The sequence below is a fragment of the Harmonia axyridis genome, chromosome 5 (assembly GCF_914767665.1).
Source record: "Harmonia axyridis chromosome 5, icHarAxyr1.1, whole genome shotgun sequence".
Taxonomy (NCBI): Eukaryota; Metazoa; Arthropoda; class Insecta; order Coleoptera; family Coccinellidae; genus Harmonia; species Harmonia axyridis.
This window is the reverse complement of record NC_059505.1, coordinates 37236279-37257837: the sequence shown is the minus strand read 5'-3', so window position 1 is coordinate 37257837 and position 21559 is coordinate 37236279. Positions and strand designations below refer to the sequence as shown.

The 21559-nt window shown below is 32.0% G+C and overlaps 3 protein-coding genes across 6 annotated transcripts; 1 reads left to right on the top strand and 2 right to left on the bottom strand.

Moving 5' to 3' along the window:
• Positions 1–647: 647 nt before the first annotated feature.
• LOC123680395 (solute carrier family 25 member 35-like) lies at positions 648–3968 on the bottom strand. The gene is made up of 4 exons (XM_045618277.1): positions 3638–3968; positions 2144–2367; positions 1756–1978; positions 648–1093 (listed from the first exon to the last, which is right to left on the bottom strand). The coding sequence occupies exons 1-4, from the start codon at positions 3867–3869 to the stop codon at positions 810–812; spliced, it is 963 nt and encodes a 320-aa protein (XP_045474233.1). The 5' UTR covers positions 3870–3968; the 3' UTR covers positions 648–809.
• Positions 3969–10267: 6299 nt separating this feature from the next.
• Positions 10268–19540, top strand: LOC123681366 (transmembrane GTPase Marf). 4 transcript variants are annotated; one of them, XM_045619747.1, is made up of 10 exons: positions 10268–10480; positions 10584–10611; positions 11091–11352; positions 11776–11996; positions 12080–12379; positions 12486–12593; positions 13609–13895; positions 14568–15125; positions 17506–17908; positions 18664–19540. In XM_045619747.1, exons 3-10 carry the CDS (start codon positions 11145–11147, stop codon positions 18874–18876), a joined length of 2298 nt encoding a protein of 765 aa, XP_045475703.1. In that variant the 5' UTR covers positions 10268–10480; positions 10584–10611; positions 11091–11144; the 3' UTR covers positions 18877–19540. The 4 variants fall into 4 exon arrangements, with proteins under 4 accessions (XP_045475703.1, XP_045475701.1, XP_045475700.1 ...); XM_045619745.1 differs by having other exon boundaries at positions 10268–10531; XM_045619744.1 differs by lacking the exon at positions 10584–10611.
• Positions 19532–21521, bottom strand: LOC123681369 (radical S-adenosyl methionine domain-containing protein 2-like). The gene is made up of 5 exons (XM_045619750.1): positions 21033–21521; positions 20510–20730; positions 20292–20455; positions 20051–20240; positions 19532–19878 (listed from the first exon to the last, which is right to left on the bottom strand). The coding sequence occupies exons 1-5, from the start codon at positions 21280–21282 to the stop codon at positions 19714–19716; spliced, it is 990 nt and encodes a 329-aa protein (XP_045475706.1). The 5' UTR covers positions 21283–21521; the 3' UTR covers positions 19532–19713.
• Positions 21522–21559: the final 38 nt, after the last annotated feature.

Here is a 21559-nt window from a genome sequence, read left to right as displayed (position 1 = left end):
CAAAACCGTGTATGGAAGCCTTTAGTTTGAAGATGCAGTGTTCGTTATTGAATCAAATAGAAAAAACTCTTAGTTAGTTTCGATTCTATAATGAACTAAGTTTAGATATAGGTTTTTCTGAAACCTACTAAATATAACATCAATATGGACGAAGTGAAATATTTTTGTCCTGAAAAAAAATGAGCCCTCTTAAGTCCTGAACTGATATCGGTGTATTTATAAAACCCAGAATTTACGGAACAAAGATCGCTGAATGAAGAGTTATTCAAAGTCATCTACACCATTTGGAACAAGGACCTCGAAAATTCGTGTTATTGTTGTGAAAACAATTTTTAACATTGAGAGAAAAATATCCTTTTTTGAATGGCTTGTTTTGGATTGTTAATTTCCATGATTATGGTTTTATGTGACTAATGTAGCAAGAATAAACTTCTGGGAACGCATAATAAGCTCGTATAGAAACAAAACATGTAACAAATATCACTCCTTGAATTTTTCAATCAATTTTCCAAAAGTTTACTGTGAAAATTTAAGAAAAGCTTCAAGAATTATTTCCTTATACGAATTCAAATATGACCACCATATATTTTTTGTTAAAATATTAAATTTCAATTCATATATTACCTATTTCAATTTAGAAAATACTCTTCGAAAAATATTTTTATTGTTTACATCTGTATACATAAATAGATTTTCAAAATACATGAAAATCATTAATAAATATAAAGTATCAAATCTAATATATCACATTGCTATATGCTTTGATGAGAACTAATACTATAAAATCATCATCTTTATAAATGAGCATTTCACCAATAAAGCTCACAAGAATTTTCATGCACAACTTTTTCTACCAAGTTCTCATTATAAAAATTCAAATTCGGACTATATTTATCATGTGTGCTCTCGCTCTTATCGTAGATATCCTTGAGTTGTTCCCAAAACAGCAGACACAGTATTGTGTGAGGTCCTAGTTTCATATAAAGTGGACCCCAACCTCTGTAAAACGGTCGTAGACCTTCTCTGCTGTAAGTCTTTCTCAAGCAGTCCAAAAAGCCATTGTACGCCACTGCACTTGGTTTTGGATTGATAGCTGATAAAAAAAATTATATTGAGTAAAATCTCAGTGTAATAAACATAGATAGATGGAGCATATGTTATTTTCAGTAAGCAAATTTTTTCCCCATTATGAACTATCAAATTTGACATGAAGCGTGCGGAAATGAAAACATATCAGTAATTTGATATTTCACTCAATTCGCGAGTTTCTCCAAAGAACGCACTTCTTATGTCCCATAGTGAATCTACGTTTCATATTAACTCAAAATATATTGAAATAAATATCTCAATATATCAGAAATTTAGAAATAAAACTTCAAGCGCGTCAAACGACGTGAAACAACCGATGACACTAGGAGAGCATAAGTTGCCAAACCTTGGATTTCAGCAGGTAGATACAGAAAATAATAAATATTCTGCTTATTTTGAATTCGACAATTAGGAAAGATACCGGATTCCAAATATTCAAATTTGCATATTTAATCGGGAGTTATCAAATAAATTCATTTCATTCAATGTAATGTACATTCATAATGATATAGTAAAATTGTGGATTCGAAAATATATCACAATCCGACAACGTGATCTAACCATGTTGGAGACATGTAAAAATCGCGTGTACTCCCTTTATCTATGTTTATTACTCTATGTTTTACCCGAATTTCTTACGCTACTGCTCAAAAACAACTGACTCACCTTGTTTGTAGAGCTTGGTGAGAACAGCATCAAACGGAGTCATAGCAAGACTTAAAACTATGCCAGCTATAGAGCTGGCAAGCAAAGTCGTAGCAAGAGGTGCTTCTTTGAGGGCATCGAATTTGTTGAAATTTTCCCTTGCTATAGCAAAAGAAGTCAACTGAGATGTCCCAATGAAAGCTCTAGGTAAAGATGCTGTAGCTCCTTTGAACAAACCGCGTAGCTGAAAAAAATACTGTTGTCAGATGATAATCTCAATCGATGCTGTAAATTTCAAAATGAAAGATTAGTTGTCACGAAATATACTAACTCATGCAGCATCTAAGGAAAAACAATACTAATAAAATAAAAATAACGAAATAGGGGGAAAAACTTGAAGAATACTCACACCATGGTCTCTGTAAATTCTTGCAGCTATTTGGGAGTAGGAATTTTTGTCGGATTTTTTATCTTGCTTTTCCAGTTCTTTATGAGCCTTCACAAGGTAGAAAGGAGAGGACATATATTGACCCATCAAGCCTCCAACAGTACTAGAAGCCATGCTCATGGGTATGTTCACTTCACCAGAAGATTTCGTTGTGATACCTTGTTTTTGGGAAAACTGATAGGTGCCTATAATGGAAACGATTGGAATTAAGTTCATTCGTTTTTGAAATTAGGAGATATAATCATCATGCCTCACTAATTCACTGAAACTAACGTTTGTAGTCCTAAGGAAAAAAGTTTCAACAGTCAAATTTTCGGTTTTGTATTGTATAGAAACCAAAATTTAATCGTAAAGCATCTCTTTCGGACTATTTTTCAGAAACAATAAGATCTATCTGCATGAAATTTGCTACAAAATTTGTTGCAGAGTTTAGAAATTAGAAATCAAGGATTTGACTTTTTGAAAGTTATTTCTGGGAAATTTGTCTCATTGAAATTTTATATCGATATAGGTAAAGGTTTCTTCTTAAAGAAATGATACAATTTAAAATGGTTGTAATGGTAATGGTTTTCTTATGTCATTTGTATTCAGTAAGTTTTGACATTCAATCATGGAAAGATACACGTTTCAACGATTTTTAGAAATTGTTAATTTGTTTTATCAAAATTTGTGCTCATTTGTGAAATATTTTTGGTTGATAATTTCAAATAATTGATCATCTGAAGCGTTCAAAGAGAAAAAAACTTAATACATCTTTGAAGTTTTCAAATTTCACGTTTTGGAATGAGTAGAACCCATAAATTAAAAAAAAATCCATCCGTCTGTCCACAGTATATCGCCAAACCTTTTTTCTGAAACTCTTAAAGGTATTCGCTCGAAATTCGGTAAAAAACTTTTAATTTTTCCTTTAGAACACGATCCATCAATTTTGAAGGCAAAAATTAGGGAATCAAATTCAGAAAAATTGGTTTATCGAGAACTTGTCGACACTCAAACATGAAATCGAAAATATTGATTGCTACCATGATACTCAATACAACATCTTCAGCATAGAATCTGGACTTGGAATTTTATATTTTTTTTAATTTTGTTTTGTATTTCAAAACGTTTGAAACACGCCGGCTAGAAATTTATTAAAATATTTTATATTGTTTTATGCATACTCTTCTAGTTTCACGTTAAAAGAGGAATGAATGAAAAATTTGAAGAGGTTTTTCAAGTTTGGTTTCTCAATTTTTGAATAATAATAAAACTAAAAGGGACATTTGTTGAATGGAAAATATATTCACAGTTATTCAATAACTCTTTTTTGGACGAAATAGTATGATAGATGACTAAGAAACACTTTACAAATTAAGATAGAAAACTCTTAAGTTTTCATAAATTATTTTCCACCATATCAAAACACGAAATCAAAAAAAAAGTACTTTGAGATCAATTCCAAATGAAACTCACCAAGCTTCATCCCATAGCTAGTCAGATGAGCAAGCACAGCAGGTGATAGACCCTTCTGTAAAGATTTGACGCCATTCTTCTTGGTCACAACATAACCAGCATGTACAAAATTCCTATATTTGCTGTTGACGGGACTCTTCTTATCCAACTCCATGTGATGCTTCATCACCTCCAAAGGGTTGGTCAAAATACCTGCGCTTGCAGCTGCTAAGCCTCCAATGACAAACTCCATGTTTGGAGTGAATGAGGAGTTTCGATTTTCACACTCTCTTATCTACTTATTTGTCATTTATCTTCGAGGTTTGACAGGAAAGCGAGATACTGGAAGACTGGAGGTTTTTCCAACCTTTATATAGCCATAATAAAATGTGTGGCTAGCTAGTGGGAGTTATAATTTTTTTATCGTTTGCAAATTTTCGCTATCTCTTTCCTAGCAGCCAATTGTGATTCACTTACGGTACACGTGTTTTAAGAGTTTGCAATTTTGCATCCGTGTATACTGGAAGATTCCTCCTTTCTTGTTTATCTGGAGAAAAATTCCTTAATGTAGCCAGACGGAAGTTTACGAAAGTTCGTGGAGTTCAAAAATTTTAATGAGTGGATGTTTTGGTTTCGTTGTTTATGAGGTGAACCTTTGGAACCTGATGAGAAAATTGTGTGGGTGATTGTATCAGCCCTTGGAAATGTTGGGAGCATTTTCGATTCGATATTCTCAATGAACAACAGTGGAAATTTAACACAAATATGTATACAGGGTGGTCCAGATTTTAGTGCAATAACTTTGTCGTCGGATCGAACAATTTTTTTCATGAAAAAAATTATTATAAACATATATCCTAACATGCTTTGTTTTCGAGATACAGGGTGTTAAAGTTTGAAAAAAATTAGTTTTTTAGTTATAACTCTAGTATTATTACATTCACTGCTTCAATTTTCAGATATTGAAGTCTTATAATGTAATGTTCCGAATCAGGTAAGTGTCTTCTGCCAAAATTATCCAGTGACGTAGATATAGGGGTGCAACGAGCTTTTTCTTATTGAAAATCTACAACATTGTATTTTTTCGAAAAAATTGTTTCATTTCTGAAATCAACAAAGCTTCATTAGAAAAAGTTCTCTTGAATTATTTTCATAAAATGTACCATTTTCGAGATCGAGTACAAAAGCACTATCCACAAAAATCTACAAAAATTAATATTTCAAATTTTCCAATTGGTGATAAATGAAAGTACAAAAACCGACAAAGTATTATAACGATTCCAGATGAGATTCAATTGAAAATTTCTTAAAGACTCTCAAACAATAAAAAAATTTTGTGGATATTTTTTATTGTTTGAGTGTCTGATAAATTTTTTTCTGAAATGTTCAATTAAATGCTATCTGAAACTTTATGATACACTACATCAATTTTTGTTCTTTCATTTATCACTAAAGGAAAAATTTGAAAAAAAAATTTTGTAGATTTTTGTTTTGTTTGTTATGTACTCGATTATCACGAAAATGGTAAATTCTATGAAAAGGAGACCTTTTTTTCGATGAACTTCTGTTGATTTCAGAAATTACACAATTTTTTAGAAAAAAAAGATAGTGGTGTAAATTTTCGATGAGAAACGGATCATCGCAACCCCAAAATCTACGCCACTGGATAATTTTGGCAGGAGATAATAATAACATATATTCATCATCAAAGTTTACAGATACATGATACCTACCTTATTCGAAAAATTACATTATCAAGACTTCAATACTTAAAATTAAAACAATGGATGTTATAATACTAGAGTTATAATTAAAAAACTGTTTTTTTTAACTCTAACACCCTGTATCTCGAAAACGAAGCTGGTTAGGATATATGTTTATAGCAAATCTTTTTCATGAAAAGAGTTGTTCTATCCGACGCCAAAGTTATTTTACTAAAATCTGGACCACCCTGTATTTTTACTTTTTTATCACAAAATATATAGATACTTGAAAAAAAAAACACAGAGTGTTGGCGATTGAGTGTGACATAACTTCAGAACGTGATGTACTGTACAGTAGATGTAATGATACTTTGGTATAAAAATTTTGTTCGCAAATGCTTCTTATTCCGAGATACAGGGTTGTAAAGTTTTTCTTGAGAACTTACTATTTTGTTGTTGCTCTAAAACCGGTCGAGATATTCGAATGAAATTTTCTAGGTTTCGAAAAGTAGCTATTGGGCATTTTTTGACAAGCAATTATGTGATATGTCATGCTGCATTCGAGAAACATATTTACAAAAAAAAGCTGTAAACGAACAGAACGACAGATAACACCGCGTGAGAATTGAGGGCAGTTTTGCCAACTCAGAGAAAAAATAAGTTCTAACTTCCCCCAATCGAGCTTTTTGACTTAGGTTAAGTCAATTGCCTCTCTCAATGTCTTTGATTTTTTGGAAAGAATTGGCCTCTAACTGAAAGCAAAGAAAGCGAAATTAATTTTCGATGATTCATCATCCAAATACTTCAGAAGTCTTAGAAATCGAATTTGAATTAGGTCAGCAAAACAATTCCAGACAGGAATTACATCAGATCCACAATAAATCCTCATTTTAAAAAAGATAACATCGATCGCACTTTGGTAAATGAGATTCGAGCGTGTCTATAGATTATTTTGAATAATCAGAAACTGTCTGTGGGGATTCAATTTTTCGATAAACAGACTGTAAAAATCATGAACTGGAACGTGTTCGACTTCATGGCCACGAGTATGGAATAGTATCAGGATTGCGTGTTTGTGTTTATATTTACGAACGGAAGAAAGTGAGTTTGGAGATTCCCATACTCAATAAAGCTCGATTGAGTTATCGGTTTGAGGTCTTCTTCCAGAGAACTTTGGGGTTTGCAATGACTATGCGAAATTCCAAACCAATATAATGCAACATTGGTCAGAATAAACCAGTAAATGAAAGTGATGCAAAATTTAGGCAAAGAGTAGACGGAAATACGTCAAACTTATGAATCAGGAGATAATTCAATTTTTCAACGTCCTTTATTTCAAAATAGGAGGAGAACACTGCAAATTTCACTCTAAAGTTTATAATTTTTTCTTAAGATGAAAAATGTCTGACACGTGAAAAAAAATTAAAATAAAAATATCATTGAAATAAATTTTGATACAGTAAAAATCTCAAAAATTAATAACTCCGAAACTATAGATGCTAGATTTTGCAGGAAAAAATATCGAATTGAGTATCGTTCTTCCAACATACGAATTTCATGTTCCGTGAAATTAATTTTTATTTGTTTTTTTGTCTTTAAATGTCATGGATCATGTACCAGTACGATTTAAGCATCTTTGTACCTACCAAATAGCTTTCGAAAAGGTCTGGTCATCGAATGGACGAATTTTCATTCGATTCTGGGATTCTGCATATTCCAAAATATCAATTGTGAAAATTTTAGGAAGTTTTGAATTTTTTTTTCTCATACGATTGCAAAAATTTATTATGGTAGTAATAAGACAAAAATTAATAACTTAGTAAGCTGAAATAGAAATACAATATAATTCCAAGAATTAAAATAATTTTGAAGAACTAATGTTATAGGTATATAAGTATATACAGGGTGTTTCCTAAACATGCGGCAAAAATTCAGGGGGTTGTTCCTTGGACTATTCTAAGAATATTTTGTCCTTTGATGATTTTTGAAAAACCTATTTGTTTCGAAGATATAGGGGAAACAAAATTTCAGATAATAACATTTTATTATGAAAAATTACATGAAAATTCAACTCAACCTACAAAAACTGTTGAAAATGACCACCTCTAGCCAGCATACAACCATCCAATCTTCTCCTCATTGACTGCCGAACCCTTTCAAAAACACCAGGATCATTTCTTATTAAGTTACACCCAGCAATGATCCGATTTCGCAAGTCTTCCACATTTTCTGCACTTATCAATTTTTAGTCAAAAAACTGGCCGTTTTTAGTAATTGGAATGTTGTTAAACAAATTTAAAAATAAATTGTACCTACTTAGTAAACACAGTGCGGTACGCATTTTTATTTAAACTATTATTAATTTTAAAAATATGAAAAATGTTGTTCGCCCTGTATCTTCGAAACAAAGAGGTTTTTCAAAAATCATCCAAGGACAAAACATGCTTAAAATAGTCCAAGGAACAACCCCCTGAATTTTTGCCGCATGTTTAGGAAACACCCTGTATAAGTTCACAGAAATCTAAAATCAAATGGGATTCTTTCAAGCATTTCCAATAATAGAGCTTCAATGTTTTACTAACACTTCCTGAAATTTTGAATTTACTGTGTCTTTACTTCATTTTAAATTTATAATAAAATTACAATTATTATTTTTAATCTAATTACAATTGTTTCGTTTCACATTAACTTCTTGAGTTTACATTGACAATAAATCATACAATTAAAAAGTGGAAATAGAATAACTGTAATTTTATTTTCGACTTCCTGAAATTTTTATGGTTTACCTTTGAAATGTGTACAATCCAAAAATCGATTAAAAATTCAGAGTTACGCCTTCTAGAGATCTCTCAAAAATTATAAAGGCTATATTTCCATGAAATGTGACATCTATATAGAAAATAATTTGATTCTCGAGGACCCGATCCATTAGTTTTAAAGGCTAAAATCAATAATAAAATCGAAAAGATAAATTCCTCGAAAAATCAATCAAAAAAACCCTGAAAATGAAAACATACAGGATGTTACTAAATTGAGGGTACAAACGAAAATGAGAGATTCCTTGAGTAATATCTATAATAATTTGGATTTTCCTGAGGATTACTAGAGAATTATTTGAAATGCTCTTCTCGAAATCGTTAGAAGATACGACAAAACTACAAGAAATCAAAAAGTTTGATACTAGTTATCGAAGTTTCTTTCTAATTTTCTTTAAAATATCAGTGAAGAAAAAAAGCAAATATCACCCTGTAGATTTTCAACCGAAATTGGCATATCACGTGATGCAAACCATAAATTGGAATATCTACTCCAAATTTCAATTGAATAATTTGTGAAGTGCAGATGCTATGAGAAAAAAAAAACCTGCAAAAATTCGAAAACAATAAAACGTTGTTTCTGGGACTTTTTTTAATTATCCGAGGAAACTCTCGATTTCGTTTGTACCTCTATTTCGGAACACCCTGCATAGGTTTTCAGGTACGGCTACAATGACATTGGATACAATTTTTTTTGCCGAAAAATATTTTTTTTATTTTTCTGATGCCATAACTTAAGCTGTGAACACAGCAATTTTTTTCTTAGAAAGTCTCCAAAAATTAATTATTATAAATGATAAACTAGATCTCAATGAATTTGCAAAATTAATACCAGACACGTACAGTGATACCAACTCATCACTTGAATTTTTGCAAGTCAACACACCCTGAAACAGATAATTATTATGTCCCCAATTTACAGCATCAGATAAAAGGAAAATTGCATCAACCATACTACCTGGAAACGATTGAGATTATAAAACTTTACATCAGGTTTACATTGACGCATTGTCAATCAAAATAGATCATCACTATCTTAATCCTAATCGAAGAGAAATATTTATGTCTATTGTCTATACTTTAAAACAATACAAAATAATAGATATTCGAAGAAATTCCCCTTGCTGAATCACAAAACAAATTTTCCAACGCAGATATCAACAAAAACGCAATAGACAAATAATCTTGCTATATTTAAATATATTGTTGTCGTTAAAAATCTTTAATTTCCAGTTTGTTGACATAAAGTTGTGGTACGTTATGCAATATTAGCTGAAATAAGTTTGAGGAACTGCCCAAACTAATTACTTTAGTGTTGGAAGAATTGCTTTTTCCAACCACAAACTATCACTTCGAACATCTTTTTTATTGATTCAATAAATGAAGTTGTTTTTTCAAATGATGTTTGAAGAGGTACTTCGTTGTTAACAATGTATTGTTAAATTATGCCATATAAGTTAATACTTGTTACATAATTTTTTGCAGAATGACTAGGACAATTCATTTTATATTATACATTACCTATTTTATAATCTAAGGATTACAAGCAATTCCAATATGTAATGTAGATAATGTGTTAAAAAAAAACTTGACTTAAGATTAAGACACTTTTATATTAATTTACAGCGGATTTTTAAGAATTCATAATAAGAACAAAAAATCATTCTTTCTGTAGAAGCCTACCATATATAAAGAGAACAAAAAGAATCCCTTAAAAATATCAAAATTCATTTAACTCTTGATTTGCAGTATTTTTAGTTGCCTAATATTTCTATTTGAATTTATGAAAAGATAAGAATTGGCTTCTCTTCATTAAATATAAATAATGAATCAGAGACATCTTCACAGATTATGTACAAGGTTCATTTGAATCCAAAGAATTCAACCCTTCCAATGAACTCTTTTGATTTGGAGTATTTTTAGTTGCCTAATATTTCTATTGGAATTTATGGAAAGAAATGACTTGGCTTCTCTTCGTTATATGAAAACAATAAATCAGAAAGTTTTAAGTTAATATTTTTACAGATTATGTAGAAGGTTTATTTGGTAACCCATGCTGAATCCAAAAAATTCAGGGCTAACACAGAAAAAACTGCAGCTGTTAATGTCATATATCAATTAAAATTTTAAGGTTAAAAAACTGTACTATGGTGGTTGTCAGTGCAGGAAAAGTCGTGTTATTTGCTAAGATGAATTTTATTTGTTACGTAATCATAACAAATAATATTTACAATTAAGATAAATTCTATTTTGAATACCTAATAAAGCAAGTGCCTATTTGGAAAAACAATTGATGACAAACCCATGACATTGTCATATATCTGAATTTAATCTCCAATACTCAAGTAAGCACATTTTTTATAAGATAATTCAAGGAAATTGATACACCTAACTAGGTATGTACGATTTTTGCAGAAATTCAGAGTGCTCATTCAATATTAATTTTAGGATTTACAAAATGTCTAAGGATGAACAGGTTAATGGAAATTTTGTCCTAAGCATGTTTTTCTTTATTAAGCTAAAATTAGAATTGAGCTGAATTTTGTGTGAAATATCGTGATGTAATGCGTTTCAAGTTTTTGTCGAGAGCACTGAATCTTCAATCAATTTTTTTTGTTAATTTTCTGGAATTTGAATTTTCATTCCAATAAAAGTTAGATGGAAAAGTTTGATATTGTTTCAGGGTTCAGTATTGATAATAAAAATCTTTGATGGAAATTATGTTCGTCAAAGTATACACAGTGAATTTAGTCAAAAAACACTTTTTGTTTTTCTTAAGTTATACTCTACTGGAAATGTTGAAATTCCATCTTTGACTTCTTATTAGAATTTTTTCTTACTGTCAACACTAATTGAAATTATCAATTGACATTGAAATTCAATGCTGAAACAAATAAATGTGCTTTTTTGGTACCCTATGTTGCTGTTTTATAGCTGTGAATATTTCTGTTTCAGTTCCTATTTGTCGCATGGTAGATGTTTAAATCCTAATTCACCTGCACGACTATAATGGCTGCTTACATAAACCGCACAATCTCATTGATGTCTGGGGATGGACCCCATAATAGACCTATAGCTCCTCTAGCGGATACTAGAACTACCAGGCAGATGACTGATAATTCACCATTACAGATTTTCGTTAAAGCCAAAAAGAAAATCAACGATATCTTTGTTGAAATCGATGACTATGTGAAGGATACTGTTGAATACATGCACGGTATGTGGAACAAATATATAATTATGAATGTTATTGTGCGTTTGTTCCAAAAAAGCAAAAATTGTATTTTCGAATTTTAAGTCGAAAGTGCATTATTGAGTTTGATTCAAAAACGATAAATTTTTTAGCAAAATCAATTCTGTCGATCAGAACCAGTTCTTATTTTTGTAATAGTGTAACTTTTCAAGGGGAGGTCTAGGAGATTTTTTTATCGAAAGACAAACCTCCTTTGATTTTCAACAAAGATTTATTCTCTGAAAACTTTCGCACTTATTTGGTAACACCGGTAATTGAATTTTATTATAACAGTTAGAAAAGGCATTGGTAATTTTTTTGAAAAATTAGAAATACCCAACTGAAACAAGCGCACAAAAGCTCCTGACTTCCCGTCAGTACCTTTCTCATTTTTGTTGATCTTTTTAGAAATTGAAAAACAGCAAGAAATAATCAATCCCGAAAAAGTAAAACAAACTGAAGATTTTGTGAGTAAAGTGCATGGTATCAGAGATGTACTCAGCAGGGATCATATGAAAGTTGCTTTCTTTGGAAGGACATCAAATGGAAAGAGCTCCGTTATAAATGCGATGTTGAGGGATAAGGTGCTTCCAAGTGGAATTGGACATACTACCAATTGCTTCTTGCAGGTATTTTTCAATTGCAAAACTCCCGAATTTTCTCAGTATTACTCTCAATTCCTTCCTCTCTAATTCTTGTGATTTTTATTAAGGTCGAGGGCTCCCCAACTGACGAACCATACCTTATTCTCGAAGGATCAGAAGATCATTGTGCGGTTGATTCTGTAGGTCAACTAGCGCATGCTTTGTGCAAGGAAAAGCTAAATGAAAACCAGCTGGTTAGAGTTTTCTGGCCTAGAAATCGATGCCTCCTATTGAGAGATGACGTGGTGTTTGTCGACTCACCGGGTGTTGATGTAACCCCCAATCTCGACGAATGGATCGATAAATATTGTTTAGATGCCGACGTCTTCGTTTTAGTTGCTAATGCTGAGTCTACGCTGATGGTGACCGTATGTACTTTTGAAAATTGCATTGATGAAGATTTTTATATTCGAAATCAACCGAATTACTCTTATTAATGTAGAGGATTTATCTCAAAACACGAAATATTTTCAGGAAAAAAATTTCTTCCATAAAGTGTCTACTCGTCTCTCGAAACCCAACATTTTCATTCTGAACAATAGGTGGGATGCTTCCGCAAATGAGCCTGAATATCTGGATCAGGTAAGTGCATATTTCTATTTATTTATTTTTTTTACAAGAGTGTGTCCATTTTATGAGAAAAGGAGTATATTAATTTCCTTTTTTTCAATTCTCCCTTATTAAGTATTGACCTTCCTATCTGGTAATAGTAATTTTATTCTAGAAAGTTAAAATGAATATAGGTTATGTGGTTCCCTACAAACTCTCCTAACCTTACTTTGTTGCATAATATTCGGTTTTTTCCAATTCCTCTCTAACATCTTTTCATATTCTTTCAAACGAAGATGTTGATTAATTCACTGATTGAGTTTCTTTTATACTCCACTCAATTTTTTTTTTTTTTTATGAGATTGTAAAATATTGACTAAGACAGATGATGGCACCAATAAGTGCCATCTATGTGTTCTATTGAAGTCATTGGACGTACCCTTGTATAATAATAATTGAGTATATTTTTTATTTTTTTTTTAGTAAACTTGAAATATCTCACATTTTTTGTTTGCATTGCAATGCTTATCGGATATGTTTTGAAACAACTTTGATGTATGTATTTGTTTTTCGATGTTATTCAGGAAGAACTGAGGCTTCTTTTATTTCATAAAGAAAAGCAAATAATATATGCTTAAGGCTTAAAGACTGTACCTATAATAATTATATTTGATAAAATAATTGTTTTGATTTTTACATAAGCTTTGCAACGAACAGGAAGAGGTGAGTTCCATTAATTTCATATCGAATAGACTCCCAAAAGCAAATTATGTAACCTTAAAAAAAATGAACTATGTTTAATAATCGTTATTCATAATATTAACAGTATCACAAAAATTTGACTTAATTCCAGAGAAGCTTCTCCAACTTCTGACTAAAATTTTCCATTTGAAAAAAATAGATAAATGATTAGGGTGATCTCAAATGGTTCTGTTTCATGAATTGAAGTGTTCACAAGAAGTAAATTTCGTTCATGTATCAATTTGTAAATTAAATTTTACGTTACTTTGTATTTCTTTTTTAACATTATGTCTAATAATTTTCATAGGTAAGAAGGCAGCATCTAGACAGGGCTGTAGACTTTCTGGTCAAGGAGTTGAAGGTCTGCTCCCAGAAAGAAGCGGATGAACGCATCTTTTTCATATCAGCTAAGGAGGCCCTTCAGGCTAGATTGGCAGAGAGAGGTCAATCGGCTACCACACCGTTCACCGAAGGATTTCAGACCAGATACTTCGAGTTTCAAGATTTCGAACGAAAATTCGAAGAGTGCATTTCCAAAAGTGCTGTTAAAACGAAGTTCGAACAACATTCTCAAAGGGGCAAACTTATAGCCACGTAAGTACATGCCAAATCTATTGCACTGCTTCTCTCATCAAACAGGCAGGGTGTTCCTAAATTTCCACAAAAAAGTTCTAGCGTGCATTTGGCTGATTTAAGATGAATTAAGACATCAGTAACAGATCTAATCTCATCGAATTTTTTCACTATCTTTCCAATTATATGTTCAGATAATCGATTATGTTGACCATAATCTGCTTGTAATTCACGAAATGTACTTTTTACAGAATAATATTTTTTTATAGTTAGTTTTTATAATTTTCACACATCCAGCAGTAGATAAACGATCCATTTTGTTGAATTGCTAACCTGCAAAACATATGACGTTTCGGATGACAGTTCTGTTTGACATATGTCATTGAAACAGCGTTGTGAAATCCAGACCTCAACATGGTTAACCCAGTATAAGGACCACACACTTAGGCGGGTCATATCTTAATCTTCATGAAATGATTTCTTAAGCAAAGGCCCCTAAGGATGTAGTCAGATTACCAACTATAGATAATCCCCTTCGGATTGATTAAGCAGGGTATGAAAACGAAAGATCAAAAAAAATGGTCAAGATTTCAAAAGTCTAAGCAGTAGCCAACCAAACTCTTTAGTCTAATATAATCTAGTTCAGAAACTGAATAGAATTTTCTCTTTACTTTATTTCCTTCTTTTTCTCAGCCAATTGCGCGAAATCCTCGACAGCATATACACAGATGCCCAGATATCGAAAGAAGACAGATTGAAACTAAGGAAAGAAGTGCACGATAAAATCAATCACACAGAAACACAGCTCATGATGATAACCCAAGAGATGAAACAGAAAATACATCACATGGTCGAAGATGTCGAACAACGCGTCTCGAAAGCTCTAAACGATGAAATAAGACGTTTGAGCACTTTGGTCGACGAATTCAACGTACCTTTCCACTCCGACTCTGTGGTACTTAACGTATACAAAAAGCAGCTGCATTCTCACGTCGAAGCTGGTTTGGGATCGAATTTAAGGGCCAGACTGTCCACCGCCCTGGCCATGAACATGGAGGCCAGTCAGAGAGAAATGACTGAGAGGATGGAAAGCATTATACCGGACAAAAATAAGGCCAGTGCAGCACTGATACTACCTCGTAGACAACCGTTTGAAATCCTTTACAGACTGAACTGCGATAATCTCTGCGCTGATTTCCACGAAGATTTGGAATTCAGGTTTTCGTGGGGTTTGACGTCTATCATACAGAGGTAAGTTATTCTGTTTCGTGTGTTTTTATTATAATTCGAAAGAATCATTTTATCAACTGAATAGAGAAACGCCTGTGGTGGGATTCTGTAACGGCAAAGCGAAGCGAAAACGTGACGAAACGACAGTTTTGCTCGGTTCGGTATTCTGCAAAGGGATTCGGCAATAGTCGTGTTTGCCGAAGCAAAGAACGACCTCATGACGATAACGAAACATTTTAGGTTTCGTTGTCATTACGAAAAGTCCGACGACGTTTTTGATTGGTTTACTTTTACCACGTGACCAAGTCTTAAGCGTCTTATTATGACACTTGAATGATTTCGATTTCGAGGTTATAATTTTGAATGTTTTGCTTCACAATATCACAATTCTTAATATTAAGTTTGAAATTCATTCTATTAATTATTGAAAAATTGCGTTATGAAAGTTATCTTCAAGAAAAGAAGAAGAAAAAGAAGAACGATGGAGTAGGACAACTTTTATACGTGAAAGTGGAGTACCCAATTGATTCGACAGATAAGGTTCCTTTTTAATTTCGAAATATCTTCAAGTGCTTTTCTCTGTTGAACGAGGTTCCAGTCAGATTTTCTTCGAGTGCTTAACATTTGTTTTTTGTGATCATTAAGAATAGCATCAAGCTCTGAAGGTAAATTTTAAGCAATATATTTTGTGAACACTACAATGGCTTCAAGATTTTTATGTGTGTACAGTCGACTGCTCCAATTATTCCTGGTATTCCACATTTTTCAAAAAAATTCCCTTTATTTTGGGTCTTCTCAGAATCATTAGGGAATTTAATTCTTCCTTGGAATACATGGTTAATCAATTTAGTCACTTCACTAACACAACGACTGACCATGGGTTGACTTACTGCTAGCAAATATTCTTGTCCAATAACGCGTTGGTAATTTCCACTGGCAAAAAATCTCAGAGTTATCAATATTCGTTGTTCAAATGGCGTTCTCGTGTTCCTCCAATAATTATTCATAAATGGTTTCAATTCATCGAATAGAACGTGAACTAAATGTTTCGACAAACGGAAAACGTCTATGAATCTCTCATCCGTTAAGTTAAATGGATCACTTCTATCTCGAAGAAATCTATTCTCCTCTCTTGTAAGAGTTAGACGAACTCTTCTTGAAATTTCCTCGTCGATGATCTGAATCATTGAAAACATGATGAATATTTCTTTATACCTATACACACTATTAGTTGACTCCCCGAACTTATTTTGTAGTATGGGTAGGTTTTGTAACTGGAATAAGAATGAAGGTTTTAAATTATAATCCACTGAACGAGGTTCCATTTCGAATTTCTTCCAGTGCTCAAATAACACTTTTTGTAATACTCAATATTTGCATTCAGGTGCTGTATTCAATTAGCTAATTCATTCTTAATGATAAACTAAACAGTTTAAAATGGTATGAAACCCTTTGTTAAGTAACTTCCAATGAGAGTCATAAATCAAAATATAATTTCTGACAATACTCAAGTTAAATACTGTGTATTATTCAAAGGACATTACAGCTAGAGTCCATAAAAGGGACTCTTATCTCATTGCACTTATTAGGGATTATCTCAGGTAACTCATATGTCAAAACCTGCAGAATCCTACAGTAGCTTAAATATCTACTTATTTGCAACGTTGCCAATGTTCCTTCGTGTAAAGTCGGTAAGCTCCGACAACGAAACTAAAAGCGTAAAGATAACGAAACGATAAAGAAAAAGACGCTTACAGAATACCGCATTCGATTCGCTTCCTAACGTTATCGCTTTCGTTTGCTATGATAACGAAAGTTACAGAATCCTACCCCTGGTCGGTGTTTGCGCCTCATATTTGACAAATTGCTCTGTAACGTGATCTAGAAATGCCTAATCGATTTGTGCTCAACCTAACCTAACATAACCTCTTTCACAAACACAATTTTTGTTACTAGTCAGCTATAAGCACATCAAGTTCAAATCAACCAGGATAAAAGTTATTACAAGGCCTTTGAACTACTCATCCAAAAGAAATATTCTGTGGTTCAGAGGATATCAGCACTTTATTTACCCACAAGATTTCAATGAAATATGACAAGTTACTTTTTGAGATAAAGAAATTTTAAATTGGCTTAACTATCTCACAACTAATTTCTAAAATTCGAAAAACGAAATTTCATATGTATATAATTCTAAAACCATCAACGAACCTAACCTATCAATTCAGATGTTAAACTATGAATATCTCAAGAACATTCCATTCTAGAATTATCAAAGTGATTTCAAATTCTTCATCAATGAGTAACACATCTTTAAGACCAATCTTGGCACAAAATTCAAGTTACAGATATTTAGACGAAGTGATAGTCCTCCAAAAAAAATTTGTTATTATATTTTCAGATTCTCAAATGGCGGATCAGGACTCCTAACACTCAAAAACAAGAAAGAGAATCCCCACAATTCGATTGTGCCAAGTACTCCTACCGATATGGTGGACACGACCAGACTGTTCTATCCAACTTCTGTAGCAGATGATTGGTCTCTTATTTCAAGAATAGCAATGCTCGGGGTGAGTTCACAGGGTACCATGGGTGGCTTACTTCTGGCTGGGTTCCTCTTTAAAACGGTCGGATGGAGAATAGTTGTAGTTACCGGAGGTATATACGGTTGTCTTTATTTGTACGAGAGATTGACCTGGACCAACAAGGCGAAAGAGAAGGCTTTCAAGAAACAGTATGTGGGACATGCTACCAGGAAATTGAAGATGATCGTCGATTTGACTTCTGCCAATTGCAGTCATCAGGTGAGTGCAAGAAATTTTCTGATGAGAGTAGTTATTCAGTAGATCTACTAATTAATTAGAACTGGCAACGTGGTGAACCATAGAACTTAACCTAATTATTTTCTGGATTCTTAACATTGAGTATTTATTCAAAAATAGGCTATTTGACAATATAAAAAAGTTTCAACCTATTTATTGTCATATCATAGATTTACATTAGTTTGACAAAAAAAATTGTTATCAGATATGCGAAAGAAGTTTTAAAAACGCAAATAATTCAAACCTATTGCTACATGATCAGAAACAAACTGGATTAGGCAAACCTACGATGACGTCAATTTGAAGTAAGACGTGTGATATTAGCATTTTTTTTTCGTTTCACATTTTCTGCAATAAAATATGCTAGTTATTTTGAAAGTTTGGACAGACTAATTTTCCCTATAGAAAGATCATTGAAATCTTTGGGCATCCACCAATGAGAGATGATGCTCATTGAATTTTCTTTTGTGGTGGGTACGGAGATGTTTCCTTCTCGAGATTTTCGAATGATTCAACTTGAAAAAATCACCCGGTGTTATGAAAATATCCACTTTTTGCGTGCTCAATAAAAATGACTGAATAACTTCACGGGTTTTGAAAACTTTGTCAAATAGCCTATTGTACTATTGTATTCCATTATTATTCGATAAAAGATCACTGAATAATATCCCTCCAACTTTTCCTACTATTGCAATTGCTCTGCATAGCCAACAGTAGTAGAATATTGTTGTGCACAGGTCCAACAAGAATTGAGTGGCACCTTTGCCAGATTGTGCCACTTGGTAGATGAGGCCACTGGTGACATGGATGTGCAGTTGAAAAAGCTGGAACACGAGGCTGCTACTCTTGAAAATGCTGCCGGTAGAGCAAAGGTTCTTAGAAATAAGGCCAATTATTTGGCGCACGAACTAGAACTTTTCGAAGATGCATATTTGAAAAGTCATCACTGATGAAAGAGATTGAATAGTAGTTTTTATATTGTTATTATATTAAGATTGAAATGTCTGCAATATTTATTAATTATAGTATATTCAAATCGACAATTTTAATTCTATTTTGTCTAGGAATCATGGTTTTCTCAATTTGTTTCTCAGTTTTTGAAGATAAATTCTGAGATAAAATCTGGGACATTCTGTCAGATATATCAAAAAAATATATAACAATCACTATTCATCAGATATGATCTGAATAAATATCTAAATCTCCAAATTACCTTTTTTTCGAGTTTTAGTATACATTGTAGTTTTTAGGTTGCATCATACTAATTTTTCTTCCATTTAAATTATTTGAATTTGAAAGGAAATTCTTTTTACATTATGTTACCATTTTCCTTAGCTGTTCCATTTTGAATTTTTTTTTATTTGCAATGTTGTAGGATCATACATTTATTTGAAATAATTCACAAGTACTGCATGATATAAATTTTATAATGATCTAGGAACGTCTTCGAATTTTTACGATTTATGAAAGTATTCAACCAATATGGAAGAGTTTTAACTAGGAGTTGTATGAAATATAAAATGTTATTGACAAAGAATGATATACAAAATAATTTCTCTTGTGATTTGTGTATAATTAGTTTGTTGATGTAAATAAATGAAATTCTTGTTTTAATCGAATTTTATTAAAAAGCCTATAAATTATGCATAAAAACTAAGATTCTCAATAATACTACCTTTAGAACCCTGAGATTCAATACTAACTACTACTTAATGTTAATGAGAATTTAAAGCTTTTAGGTACAAAGTTTACAGGTACAAAATATTGTGATATCTGTTAATTTTTCTTCACCATTCAAGTGAATGAGCTTCTTTGGACCACTTATATATCCCTCCTCTTTTTTTGAACATAGCCTCATCAAATCCAGAAAATTTCAAAGCATTTTCCACTCCTATGTCCAGTATTGATTTCGATGGAACTTTTGAACCATTACGACAATCCAAAAATCTCATCTGAAATAAGAAAATTTATCAAATTTAAGTTTCAACCATTGCTTCAAATCATTTGAAGACACTTTGGCCAAAATTTCGAAATAATTTTCAGACATTTTGACAAAAATATCCCAATATTCCTAGGAAAAAGCTGGCAAAGAGGACAAATAGAATGAACTTCATCTGAACTCACATATTCATCCAAAATTAGGTAACTATTCTGCATTTTAACATTGGATTCAGGAACTAAACAATCAAGTTCCTCATGCATCTTCAAAAACCTTTCAAAAGTTTCATTGTCGATATAAAATATCTCAGCATTTCTTAGAGCATCTGGTCCAGCATTTTCACCATCAATAAGAAGACATTGGAAGACTTTCCATCTAGGAAGAAATATTGATTTTTTTGAACAAAAGAAAAAATCAATTTGCTACCTTATTGGATTCAATCCTTTGATTTTCTCTACCATATTTTCATTACAGTTGTAACTGTTAACCACTGTGTTTATTTTGAAAAGGACATTGTATTGGGAACACCACTTTTTCACCTTGTACAACTGGGCAACATGATTTTTTGTTCCTTGTCCTCTACCAATAGCCTTAAATAGATGAAAATTATTGTCGGATTCTAATTTAGATATTGAAAAAATTACCTTATTTGTTTCCTCATCAAAGGAATCGCAGGATATAGCCAAAATATCTAAATATTGACCATAATTTTTAAACCATCCCTCCGTGATCATAGAACCATTGGAAACTATTGTCACAGAATCCAATTTCAATGACTGTTTGCAATATTTCACCATTTCTCCCAAATGTTTTCCTTTGCCTGGCAAAAATGGTTCACCACCACTGAAATTAATCTTTTCCATTCCTGAAAAGAAGTAAAATTCGTTCTTGTGAACAGGGCCGTTGAAAAATATTCAGTAATAAATTAATGTTCTCCAGAGCCCACAACTGGAAAAACAATTTTTGTTTCTGATAAATAACAAAACATCACTTTAATAGCAGTCAATACTCAATACAGGAACTATTGTCGAAATAAAGGTATATATAGTGATAGTTATTAATATTTATTAAAGAACGTTCATTGCAAAATGGCAACATTTCATTATTAATTATCATTTTTCATTTATGAAGCAACATTCACATTTCAAACCCTTTTTCTATACTTACCGGCTTGCTTCAACATTTTTAGCCCAATCATAGCGTTTTTCAAGTCAAACATGAAGGATGTTTTCGCTGTATGGAAACAAAATCCACAGCTATAATTACAAACTCGCGTAAAATGGTAATTCACGCTTTGAGGTCGTATTTCATCATCATTCTTTCTTTGAAATTGAAATACAGAAAATAATAATATACGGTTGAAAAATTCGTACAGTTTACAATAAACTGACACAAAATAAAAAAATATTGAATTCATTTCAGAGGTTGAAAATTTTAAAAACCAACACAAGTCACAATTCACACTGTTATAAAAAGACTGTTCATACAGTGCGTAGTATGGTCGGTTATAAATGCACTCGAGCAAAATTGAATTAGGGTATTACCCGAGATGCATGTGAAAAAATATCAGCTTATCATTTTGATATGGTTAGATATTTATCTCATAAAAAGATATCAATTATATATTTTTATATCAGATTAGATCTATAAGTATCTCCACGGGCATAGCAAGTGAAAATACACCATTTATCCAA